Source organism: Zonotrichia leucophrys, chromosome 21 (assembly GCF_028769735.1).
Source record: "Zonotrichia leucophrys gambelii isolate GWCS_2022_RI chromosome 21, RI_Zleu_2.0, whole genome shotgun sequence".
NCBI lineage: Eukaryota > Metazoa > Chordata > Aves > Passeriformes > Passerellidae > Zonotrichia > Zonotrichia leucophrys.
In genome coordinates this window covers 5,630,273-5,643,038 of record NC_088190.1, presented here as the reverse complement: position 1 = coordinate 5,643,038, position 12,766 = coordinate 5,630,273, and the positions used below count along the sequence as shown (strand labels likewise).

Below are 12,766 nucleotides of genomic sequence, written 5' to 3'. Positions count from 1 at the left end.
GCAGATTCAGAGAAAGAGGTTTTATTAGGATTTGCTATCATTCTAAAAATCTCATTGGGCTGGGAGTGACTTTGATGCTGCCCTGAGGCTGCACATTCACATTTTGAGTGCTCAAGCAGTGAAATCTCTCCATGAGCACTCTGGTGAGCAGAGTTTGGTCCAGGGGTGAGCAAGGTTTGGAGTGAGCAGGGTTTAATCCAGGGGGTGAGAAGGGTTTGATCCAGAGGGTCAGCAGGGTTTGGGTTCAGCAGGGTATGGGGTAAGCAGGACTTGGTCCAGAGGGGTGAGCAGGGTTTGGTCCAGAGGGTCAGCAGGGTTTGGGGTGAGCAGGATGTGGTCCAGGGGAGCGAACAGGATTTGGGGTGAGCAAGGTTTGATCCAGGGGTGAGCAGGGTTTGGGGTCAGCAGGGTTTTTCCCAGGGGGTCAGTAGGATTTGGGGTGAGCAGGATTTGGTCCAGGGGAGTGAGCAGGATTTGGGGTGAGCAAGGTTTGGGGTGAGCAGGGTTTGGGTTCAGCAGGGTTTGGTCCAGGGGGTCAGCAGGGTTTGGGGTAAGCAGGGTTTGGGTTCAGTGGAGTTTGGGATGAGCAGGGTTTGGGGGTGAGCAGGGTTTGGTCCAGGGGGTCAGTAGGATTTGGAGTGAGCAGGGTTTGGTTTAGGGGGTCAGCACGGTTTGGGGTGAGCAGGGTTTGGTTTAGGGGGTCAGCACGGTTTGGGGTGAGCAGGGTTTGGGGTGAGCAGGGTTTGGGTTCAGGGGTGAGCAGGGTTTGGGGTGAGCAAGGTTTGATCCAGGGGTGAGCAGGGTTTGGGGTGAGCAGGGTTTGGGGTGAGCAGGGTTTTGTCCCGGGAGTGAGCAGGGTTTGGGATGAGCAGGGTTTGATCCAGGGGGTCAGCAGGGTTTGGGGTGAGCAGGGTTTGGTCCAGGGGGTCAGCAGGGTTTGGGGTGAGCAGGGTTTGATCCAGGGGGTCAGCAGGGTTTGGGGTGAGCAGGACTTGGTCCAGGGGTCAGCAGGATTTGATCCAGGGGGTTGAGCAGGGTTTGGGGTGAGCAGGGTTTGGGTTCAGGGGTGAGCAGGGTTTGGGGTGAGCAGGGTTTGGGGTGAGCAGGATGTGGTCCAGGGGAGCGAGCAGGATTTGGGGTGAGCAAGGTTTGGGTTCAGGGTGTGAGCAGGATTTGGGGTGAGCAGGGTTTGGTCCAGGGGGTCAGCAGGGTTTGGGTTCAGTGGAGTTTGGGGTGAGGAGGATTTGGAGTGAGCAGGGTTTGGTTTAGGGGGTCAGCAGGGTTTGGGGTAAGCAGGGTTTGGGGGTGAGCAGGGTTTGATCCAGGGGATCAGCACGGTTTGGGGTGAGCAGTGTTTGGTCCAGGGGAGTGAGCAGGGTTTGGGGTGAGCAGGGTTTTGTCCAGGGAGTGAGCAGGGTTTGGGGGTGAGCAGGGTTTGGTCCAGGGGGTCAGCAGGGTTTGGGTTCAGCAGGGTTTGGGGTGAGCAGGGTTTTTTCCAGGGGGTCAGTAGGATTTGGAGTGAGCAGGATTTGGGGTGAGCAGGGTTTGATCCAGGGGTCAGCAGGATTTGGGGTGAGCAGGATTTGGGTTCAGGGGTGAGCAGGGTTTGGGTTCAGCAGGGTTTGGAGTGAGCAGGGTTTAATCCAGGGGGTGAGAAGGGTTTGATCCAGAGGGTCAGCAGGGTTTGGGGTGAGCAGGGTTTGGTTCAGGGGTGAGCAGGGTTTGGGTTCAGCAGGGTTTGGGGTGAGCAGGGTTTGGGTTCAGCAGGGTTTGGTCCAGGGGGTCAGTAGGATTTGGAGTGAGCAGGGTTTGGTCCAGGGGTGAGCAGGGTTTGGGGTGAGCAGGGTTTGGTTTAGGGGGTCAGCACAGTTTGGGGTGAGCAGGGTTTGGGGTGAGCAGGGTTTGGTTCAGGGTCTGGAACAAACAGCAGCAGCTCTGCTCCCCCTGCATTGTCCCAGGAGCTGCCCCAAGTCAGGAGCATCTCAGAAGTTATGGCTGAATATTGAGAATTTACTGACTGCAGCCTGTTCAAAACAGTCCCACCCCCACTAGTGCAATTCCTGTGCAGTTATTAAGGCACTATTTAATTTCACCCAAGATATTAAATGTGCTCCCAAGACTTGATTTAGAGAAGCTGTTGGGACAATAATGTTGAATTTCCTGGCTTAAGTGGGCTTAAATTTTCAGTTATGTTACACTAATGAACTTATTCTGGTGAGCCCAATTTCAGAGCTCTTCTGTGATTACCAAAAGTGGTTCTAAGCACCTCATCAAAAGGAAGGCTGGATATTAAACAATGGAATATTTGCATACCTTGGAGGAGATGATTGGACATCACTGCTGTGCTCTGCATCTAAATTACAGCTGATCACAATTCAGGCCTAGTAACCTCCTCTTGAAATACATTTATTTCCTTCTGTTTGACTTAATTGTAGTGCCTTAAAATAGATTTCAGAATGTAAGAATGATCAGGTAAGTGCCTGGATTCACTGCACTGTGCAGGGATACCATGGGAAATCCTGGCTGGTTCCAGCTCTTCCCACTTCCAAGAGGGAAGGATGGGTGGGAAGAAGAAATGGGGAGATGATCTCACCAAGGTTCCCAGGTTTGGCATCTCTGATGGAAAGGAGTTTACCTGGAGCCTGCTGCTCGTCCTGGGTGGGACCAGAGGAGAAAACCAGTGACAAAGCACAAGGTGGTGCCTTCAGGGACACAAGGATTGGCTCAGCTGGGAAAGATGAAAACTGAAACCCTGCTGGTCCCAGGGAGGGATCTCCAGGGATCTCTCTCACTTCCCCTCAGTTACATCTCCCTGCAATCCCCAGATCTCACTCCAGCACAGTGCTCCCAGACAGGGCTGTGCTCCTGCACAGGACTGGCAGCAGAAAATCCACTCCCACACAGAGAGGAAAGGAAGGTTTGAGCTCAGGAAAAGCTGTTTCACCTTAAAAAGCTGGTGACATCGACCAGGGAAGAAGGTGGAAGAAGAAGAAATCACATCCCAGCACCAGCTCTGCTCCACAGCCCAGCCTTCAGCTGGAGAACCTTCCTGACCTCTAACCAGGGACTTACAGGGGTCAGACTCAAAGGTTTATGGCAAGAAGGGATTTAAGACCTACAGAAAATGATTTGGGCTATTTATAATCTTTCTCTCACCAATAAAATGGATTGTTAAGTTTAACCACCCAGAGAACATTTGTGTGATAACTTATTACAGTTCTGTGAGAACATTCCTGAGCTCCAGATCTTCTGGTGACTCTAAAACAGCTGCACAGAGGCAGAAAGAAAAGTGAAGCAACTGAAGGTCTGTGATCAATCCCTGAGTGACATGGACTTTCCTCAGGTGCACAAGACTTAACAGAGACATCTCCTTTCCCACAGATATTTTGGCTCCTCTTTAACACTGAAAATCTACTGCTGATAGAAAACCAGGGAGGGGAAAGTCCAGCAGCACTGGGGCTCCACATCAACAAACTATGGACTGCTAAGAGTGATCCAACGTGGGAAAACACCATGGCTGAAGAATATTGCTATTTGGGAGCATGCAGGTCTCTGGGATGGTCAGAGGTGAGGCTGCAGGTGGGAGGGAGAGGTCCCAGGGAGAGCAGAGCCCGTCCTTACCTGAGGTGGAGTCGGGGTGGAGGTGGGTCTGACAATGGGGGGCGTGGGGTTCCTGCTGCCCCCTCCAGACATGATTTCTTCTGTTATGTCTTTGCCCCCCTGGTTTGGATCCCGGATTCGGATCTGCAGGATTGAAAGAATTGCATGAACAACAAAGGAATAATTCTCACAAGTGTTCTGTAACTGCTGTCCTGGTGTACACCAAAATCTCCCACCACAGCCAGCAGGAGATGCTCTGGGGTGAGCTGGTGCTCAGCAGCAGCACTGGGATGTGCCTTGTTTCCATGGCTTGGAATGCAGGGCATGTCATCCCTTCATCAACACCTAATTTAATCAAAATCTAATTGAATCATCAACCACACCAAGTTCAGTCTAAATAAGTGCACCCTGTAATGCAAAATACAGGGGGAACGTGAGTTTCCTGCAGCTGAGAACAAGTGGGAGACAGTTCAGGTACAAGCTAAGCTGGCCCAGTAGTGGAAAGGGCAGGAATGGAGAAAAGGATGTTTTTTACCCTGCAGGAAACTCCCTGACCTTGCCAGCCCACTTCTGGGAAAGGGGGAAAGCAAATCAGTCCCAAGTTCCACCAAAACAGAGGGAATCAAACAAAAATACTGAGTGGAGGAAAGGGAAACTGAAAGAACAAACTCAAGTCCTTAGAACTCTGCAGCATTTATGAAAAAATTGGGATTTTTGAGTCTCTTCACAGCACCAAAATGGGAAGAAAAAAATATTTTCCAAAATAAACCACTCCAGAACACTCAGTGAATCCTCAACTGACACTTGAGCCAATCCATGTCCCTGAGCAGGGGGAAGAGCCAGCATGTCTGGGATAATGTGAAACAGCTTTTCATCTCCAGCAGAATCTGAAAACCCTAAAGACAGAGCTCTGTGTATCTGCCCACCTTCTCCAAAGCTCTTGGCTGAACTTGAGATTAATTCCATGCAGAAATCCAAGCAAACCAAGAGACACCATCACCCCTCCCAGGGCAGGGGCTCTGCTGGAAACCTCCCTGTAATAAATTGTGCCATGGCAGGGTGGGAATGGTCCTGCAGGTCCTTCCAAGCCCTTCTGGGATTCTGAGCTATAAAATCTGCAGAAGGGCTTTGTGACTTGCCAAACTCAGTTTGGTGAATGGTGGCTTCACTCTGTTTGTGAACACACAAACACACACTGTACTCAGGGTGTTCAGTCTGGGCTTCTCTTATTTTTGATAAAACAAGGATAAATGAAATATTTTAGCAAAAAAATTGTTTTTGCTAAAATATTTCATCAACTACAGCAACAAAGACCTGAGAGTTGGCCCTTTCCTCCACCTGACCCAGAGTCAATGGCATTAAAAACAAGATTTCCCTGCCTGCAAGGGAAATTTGTAGTACTCAAATACTCAACTCGTGGTGGATGTGGGCATGTGCACATTAATGCATTTAACTTTTCTCATTTCTTCAGTTGCAACACCAATTACCAAACTGAAACAGCACATTCAGAAAGAAGCATCTTGGGCATTTAAAATGCCTTTTCTGCCTCAAAGAACTCAGCTTGGCTGGCAGGGAACTGCTTAATCCCAGCTGAGCGTGTCTGATCAGCTCTGCATTTCAATGGCATCGGGGATGTGGGCATGTCGTGTTTGGGATGCTGAAAAGAGACTCCTGGGGACTGAGGAGGTGACAAAAGAGCAGCCACCAACAAGGCCTTTCCTGCAGGCACAGCTCACACATTGTTCAGCTCTTCCGGTCTCCCAAACCAAGCGTCACCCCAGATCACCACCAAAACTCCAGAGATGCAAATATTCTGCATTTTGAGACATGTCTAAGTCCTTTCATTCTTTTCTACCCCCAGGAAACTGTTCTTTTAATGTTTCCAAAACACTCTCACACAAACACTGCTCTAATCTCCTCTTCAGTCCTTTACAAACGATTCATTCACAAGTTCAAGCCCACATCATCTTTTCCTGGTTCAACCTCACATTCACCCCACACACCTCCACTGTTCCCCACCTGTAGATGGGTTTAAATTCCATTCATCTGCCTCTCTCAAATTCCCCCCTTGAACTAGAAAGAGAGGGAATGTGCTCTCCAAACCCATATCCACTTTGATAATGTGGTCAGGCTCTTTTAAGCCTGCAAATACATCCACAACCTCCTGGTTTTCCACCTTTTTCAAGGTGTAATATTCAATAATTTCTGATTTGTTACTTTGAACTAATTCTTAACATTCTCCCAAACTGCTGAGTTCACTCATTCCCACCTGGCTTTTTGGGAGCACAGGTGAGGATTCCAGGCTTGGGCAGATCATGCTGCTTTTGTTCAAGTTTTTTTGTTCAAAACTTTTGTTCAAGTTTTCTTTTGTTCAAAAAAAACAGCAAAATTATTTTTCTTTTCGAATGGCTGAGATGTCACAAACTCAGAGTGAACAGCGCCCATAGAAAAATGGAAACCAGCACTGTGCAATGTTTAATTACACTTCATCTCTTTGGGAATGACAAATTGGTTTGGGGTGGGACAGACCTTAAAGCTCATCGTGGAGCATGGGCAGGGACATCTCCCACTGTGCCAGGCTGCTCCCAGCCCTGCCAGCCTGGCTTTGGGCACTGCCAGGGATCCAGGGCAGCCCCAGCTGTGCCAGGGCCTCCAGTGAAGATAAAGAACATTTTTCATGTCCTTGCAGCTCCCCCCAGGACAGGGTCCCCCACTCACCGTTTTCTTCTCTCTCTTGGCAGGCGGCGGCTGCTGCTGCTGCGTAGGCACAATGATGGGTGCAGACTGGTACACGGGCTGGCTGGGGTAGAAGGGTGTTCCTGGGGCACCAAGGACACAAACCAGAGGGACAAGGTCAGCTCAGGACACACAGCCAATGCCACAGGTGCAGCTGGGCACAGCTTCCAGCATCCCAGCTCCACAGCCACTGAACAGAAGCTGATGCTCCATCAAGACCAGAGATTCAGGCACCATTTCTTATTTGATTTCCATGACCCCAAATTGGCCATGTGCATCACTGGGTTTTGGGACGGCAAACTTAAATTCATTTTGCTTGGTTTTTCTTGCCAGACCATGATGCAAAAGGTACAAGGGTTGATCTTTGCTGTTTATAGCTTAGTTTTCATTATTATTTCATCTTTCCCTCTATGGTGCCAATGGTGTCTTTTCTATTGCCTATACTGGGAGCAGTAAATGCTTTAGTTGGGTGTGTTATTCTGAGCTGTGTCTGACAGGCTGTGGACACCACAGAGGCACTGCAAGAGCATCCCTGGGCTCCTCTGCCTGACAAACAGGAAGGTTTTCTGCTGGATTTGCTGCTGGTTTAGCAGGGGTTTTCTGCCTTTGTAGAGAAATTCTGTCGAACCAATACAAACAATTTGTGAGGTCAACTGCAACCTATTTGGAAGCACAACCAGAAAATTTAATTATGAGCAACATTCCCCTCATGCTGCAACACACAAAAAGCACGGCCACGGTGATGAGTGCAGAATTGCACCACTGGTCACATTCCTACAGCCAGTGTGGCTCATTATGGTTTTCTCAGTGGAATGAGAGTGGCTCAATGAATAACCAAGTGCTTTAAGACCTCACCAGAGCTCAGGGTGGCAGAGCAGAGCTGCCTCCTGCCCATGGATCAGGTGTCAGGGGAATGTGTAAGGTGCTGCTGGGTGTTCTCCCTTCCAGGCATGGATGCTGGATGAACTGAGGGCTTGCACTTGCCTCTGGCACAATCTGATCTATTCTTCAGCTGAACTAACCTCTAACTGGATATGAAAATCTGGACTGTGCCTGTAACCCAACCAGGAGGTCGCTGGATTTCAGGCAAAGGATGAAATCCAAGAAAGCAAATGAAACCAGCCCAGCACAGCCTGATTTTCAACTCCAAGGATGCATTCCTGCTGCTGAGAGCTGGAAAGCCCAGCTCAGAGCAGGCTCCCTGTCTGCATCCTCAGAGAGGGAACTCTTCTTGTGCAAGAGTTGGCATCAAAGAGCTCAAAGTGACACTCCTGGCTGGGCTGAATCCCTCAAGAAATGGCTCACTTTGAATGCCAGGGTCAGCAGAGCCACTTCAGATCTGGCCTCAAAGTCTCTATCTGCATCTCTGCAGGCTGGGAATCAAAAATTACAGCCCAGAGCAGCTGTGGCTGCCCCTGGATCCCTGGCAGTGCCCAAGGCCAGGCTGGGCAGGGCTGGGAGCACCCTGGGACAGTGGAAACTGTCCCTGCCATGGCAGGGGTGGCACTGGATGGGATTTCAGGTCCTTCCAAGCCAAACCATCCTGGGATTTGGTGATTCTGTGAACCCTGCTGATGAGCAGGTGTCCAAGCAGAGCCTGGCCAAGGTGAGGGAACAGGAGGAGCCTGGGATCCTGCAAGGTGTGAATTCCCCTCACTGGCAGCTCCTAGAAACCAGATCCAACCACATCACCTGCAGTGTGATCCCTGCTGGAGAGGCAGCTCCAGCAGAACTCAGGGAATGACTCTCCCTTTATGAAAAGTATTTTTAAAACCTAAATCCTGAAAAGAATAACTTCTGGGAAGAAACAGCTTCTGTGACAAGTCAAGTGCATTTGCCAGTGCCACACTCTCTGCTCTGCTCCCTGCCTTTGATCCCTTCCAGTTCTTCAGCACCCAAATTTATTCTCTCTCTTACCCACTGATCACTTCAATGTCTTTCCCTGTTTTGTACAGAAACTCCCTGACACCAGAGAATGATAAACTGCAAAACTGAGTTATAAAATTGCACTGTCCATCTTCACAAGTTTTGCCTTCCTCTGTATTTTCCCTCATCACCTTCTTTAGGTGTTGCCAGCTGCAATGATTTTCATGTCCAGCAGCCACACTGGCTGCAAGTCCTGTGGCTGATGGAAAAGGCACTGCCAGCAGCATTATCCATGCCTGGAATGCAGATTTAGCTCTCCCCAAACCTGGCAGCACCTGAGCATTCCCAGTCCCAAACACAGCAAGGGAGTGACAGCAGGGAAAGGTGGGAAAGTGCAGGGAAATCCCTGGTGAAACCTTCCCTGCCTGGAAAACTCTGCAGGACAGAGAGCTCTGCCTTCACCCACTGCTGCTCCACAGCTGCAGCAACCTAAAGCTGCGACTGAAGGACTTCAAGATTTTCTGCAAAAACCCAGGTGCTTCCAGGAGAGGAAAGGAGCTGGAAATGAACCTTGTCCTAATTACAGGAGTGAAGACAGATAAATGGCACCAAGCAAGCAGGAAGTAAGAAAGCAGACCTGTAACAGCACAAAAAATGAGGAATACTGGGCAATTTCCTCATCTAGTGGATCAGATTTGAAGAAGCCTTACAATATTTGTTCTATTTTCTCTAGGATCAACCACCAGGAAGTAGCTGCCCTGTAATTACCCTCTCTCCTATTCTGAAATTGCATTACCAGGTTCAAGGGCTTCATGACAACCTTTCAATAATTCCCATTACTTCCACACAGATCAGATAAATAAGAGAAGGAAAAGAGGAAAAATAAGAGACCTTTCTGAATGATGCTACAGGGTTTTTCTCTCCCTCCAAAGGGATCTCCGTGTGAAGAGCAAACTGCAATTCTGCCAAGGGAGCAGGGCTGTTACTGGGCAGCCTGAAGGGAATCAGTCACTCCAAGGCTCCAAAATTCCAACAGAGAATTCCCATGGGAGCCTGAGAATATCTCTGCCCCCACCAGGCTGCAGAATGGGAGTGGGCAGGGAGCAGTGAGTGAACAAATGCATGAAAAGGCCAAGTTTTGGCCTCTGCAGGAGTTACAGACTGGACTAAATTATCTTGGCAGCATCAATCCAGGGAAAAACCCACATGGCTGGTTCTTATCCCCCAGCACACACCCAACAAGAAGCACTGGGCTAAGAACTGTTAACTGCAGTTTACTGGCAATGCCAGGCATGGCACAGTGAAAACCAGCACTGCCAAATGTACCCACAATACCTGAACAAATAATAATGATTGAGCAGGGACCAAGAACCAGCCCCAGTGCTGGCCACAGGTGATCCTGGGCAGCTGCAGCTTCTCCTGACACACTCACACAAACAACACTCTGGGATTTTTCAGGAGTGAATAATCAGAGCTGTGACACCACCAAATTTAGCAGCTATTTGAAGTTCAAACAAATGCTAATCCAGCTTGTTATTCTAAATCTTCAGCTTGACAACAGAAAAACACAGCAAGAACAGACTGTAAGCAGTCTCCAAGCAGAACTCACCGTAGGCATTGGGGAATTCTCCAGGACCTGGGCCTGGGTAGAAGGGTCCTGGTCCTGGTGGCTGCACAGGATATTGCTGTGGTGGCCCGACGTAGGGAGGGCCACTGTGACGATACTGGGGGGACAGAAACAGCCATCAGTCACTGCACAGGGACAGAAACAGCCATCAGTCACTGCACAGGGACAGAAACAGCCATCAGTCACTGCACAGGGATTGGGGGGACAGAAACAGCCATCAGTCACTGCACAGGGACAGAGACAGCCATCAGTCACTGCACAGGATCAGAAACAGCCATCAGTCACTGCACAGGGATTGGGGGACAGAAACAGCCATCAGTCACTGCACAGGGACTGGGGGGACAGAGACAGCCATCAGTCACTGCACAGGGACTGGGGGGACAGAGACAGCCATCAGTCACTGCACAGGGACTGGGGGGACAGAGACAGCCATCAGTCACTGCACAGGGAATGGGGGGACAGAAACAGCCATCAGTCACTGCACAGGATCAGAAACAGCCATCAGTCACTGCACAGGGACAGAGACAGCCATCAGTCACTGCACAGGGACAGAAACAGCCATCAGTCACTGCACAGGGATTGGGGGGACAGAAACAGCCATCAGTCACTGCACAGGGATTGGGGGGACAGAAACAGCCATCAGTCACTGCACAGGGACAGAAACAGCCATCAGTCACTGCACAGGGACAGAGACAGCCATCAGTCACTGCACAGGGAATGGGGGGACAGAAACAGCCATCAGTCACTGCACAGGGACAGAGACAGCCATCAGTCACTGCACAGGGACAGAAACAGCCATCAGTCACTGCACAGGGACAGAAACAGCCATCAGTCACTGCACAGGATCAGAAACAGCCATCAGTCACTGCACAGGGACAGAGACAGCCATCAGTCACTGCACAGGATCAGAGACAGCCATCAGTCACTGCACAAGGACTGGGGCAAGCTGTAACTGAGCCCCCTGACCAACAGGCATCTGGTTAATGACAGCTTTGGGCAGCACAGAATTATGAATTGTTAAGGTTGGAAAAGATCTTTAAGATCGCTGAGTGCAACCATCAACCAGCAGCACCAAGGTCACCACTGACCATGTCCCCATGTCCCCAGGGATGGGAACTGCAGCACTGCCCCAAACATCCTCTGCCAGTGCCTGACCATCCTTTCCATGAAGGAATTTTCCCTAATATCCACCTAAACATCGCCAAATGTTAGTGCCAAAAGTAAGGTAAAGCCAAGGCAGGGAGGACACAGGAGCTGAGGTAGAACAGAGCCCCTGCCCTGATTGCAACACTGTTATGAGTTCCTGCTCAAGGTTCCGGAGTGCCTGTGGATCTATTAAGTCAAATCAGATATTTTTAAAGCACTAAATATTTAGTCCAATATTTCAATGTCCAATATTGGACTAGATTTAGTCTGATGTCCAAGACACTGGTTTCTTCTGTGTTTGAGGGAGGCCTGAAAGAGCTGAGTGGTTCCTACTGCCTCCATGCAGAAAAACAAATACTTGATATAGAGAAAGGACAGAGGCTGAACCACAAAATCCTGGAATCGTTTAGGCTGGAAAAGCCCCCTACAATCATCAAGTCCAACTGTTCCCCTAAACCTTGTCCCCAGATCCACATCCACACGTTTCTTCAACACCTCCAGGGATGCTGGCTCCACCTGGGCAGCCTCTGCAATGCCCCATCATGAAGGAACTTTTCCCAATATCTAATCTGCCCTGGCACATGATATTCAACTACCAGCCTGATTTCACAGACACATCCCACACCCTCCTGAGACAACCCCATGGATCAAACACTGCTCTGCAGCTCCTCAGGTCTAGATTAAGTCAAATTAGGTGTTTTTAAAGCACTAAATATTTAAATGTCCAAGACACTGGTTTCTTCTGTGTTTGAGGGAGGCCTGAAAGAGCTGAGTGGTTCCTACTGCCTCCATACAGAAGAACAAATACCTCATACAGAGAAAGGACAGAGGCTGAACCACAGAATCCTGCAATCACTAAGGCTGGAAAAGCCCCCTACAATCACCAAGTTCAGCTGTTCCCCTAAACCTTGTCCCCAGATCCACATCCACACGTTTCTTCAACCCTTCCAGGGATGCTGGCTCCACCTGGGCAGCCCCATCATGAAGGAACTTTTCCCAATATCTAATCTAGACCTTCCCTGGCACATGATATTCAACCACCAGCCTGATTTCACAGACACATCCCACACCCTCCTGAGACAACCCCATGGATCAAACACTGCTGTGCAGCTCCTCAGGGGCCTGGTGCTGGATTTACCTGTGGGATACAGTACTGGGGGCCCTGAGGCATGGGGTAGGGCATTGGCAGGTGGTTCACCATCATGATGTGCTGGTTGGTTTGGTACACGGCAGTCGGGGTCTGCGCTCCGGGACGGATGGAGGGGTTGCTGTTCTGGATGGTGGCTCTTGGAGGCTGGATCTGAGGCCTCTGAAAAAACTAGGAGAGGGAAGGGAGAGAGGAGAGAAAACAAAGAATTGGTCAGACTTCCTGGGATACAACTGGAAATATCCTGACAATATTAGAGTTATGGTGTTAGTTTCCAGGGGTTGCCACACTTGCAGAAAACTGCAGGACAGTCCTTGTTTCTCTGTGAACAGCAGGGCCATCTCTGGCTTTCTATTTTACAAGGTACAAACAGGCAAGAAACTTTACAAACTAAGAATTATTAGTTTGTATGCCCTGAATTTTACAGCTGAACCTTCACAGCCAACTTAAAAAAAATGAACTTGTCTCGTTTTCTTTTTATAAGGTGGGCTGGCTGCTAAAAACCCACCTTTATAAATGGCCCAGGGAAATAAAACATCAAGGCAACTGTTCCAATTTATCTCCAGAAGAGCTAAAAATCCTGAATTTCACAGAGGAACCTCGTGCCTGTCCTTCACATCCAGGTCACCTGTCCTGCCCTGTTT

At 49.5% G+C, this 12,766-nt stretch overlaps 1 protein-coding gene across 18 annotated transcripts in view; it reads right to left on the bottom strand.

The window, feature by feature from the left end:
- The window catches only part of EIF4G3 (eukaryotic translation initiation factor 4 gamma 3), a 153,135-nt gene that overhangs the window by 53,285 nt on the left and 87,084 nt on the right, over positions 1-12,766 (bottom strand). For all 18 annotated transcript variants that reach the window (XM_064730823.1, XM_064730824.1, XM_064730826.1 and 15 more), the window contains 4 exons: positions 12,114-12,293; positions 9,812-9,926; positions 6,319-6,419; positions 3,622-3,744 (listed from right to left, as the gene is read on the bottom strand). In XM_064730823.1, coding sequence (XP_064586893.1) covers positions 3,622-3,744; positions 6,319-6,419; positions 9,812-9,926; positions 12,114-12,293 — 519 coding nt within the window. The remainder of the gene's footprint in view (positions 1-3,621; positions 3,745-6,318; positions 6,420-9,811; positions 9,927-12,113; positions 12,294-12,766) is intronic.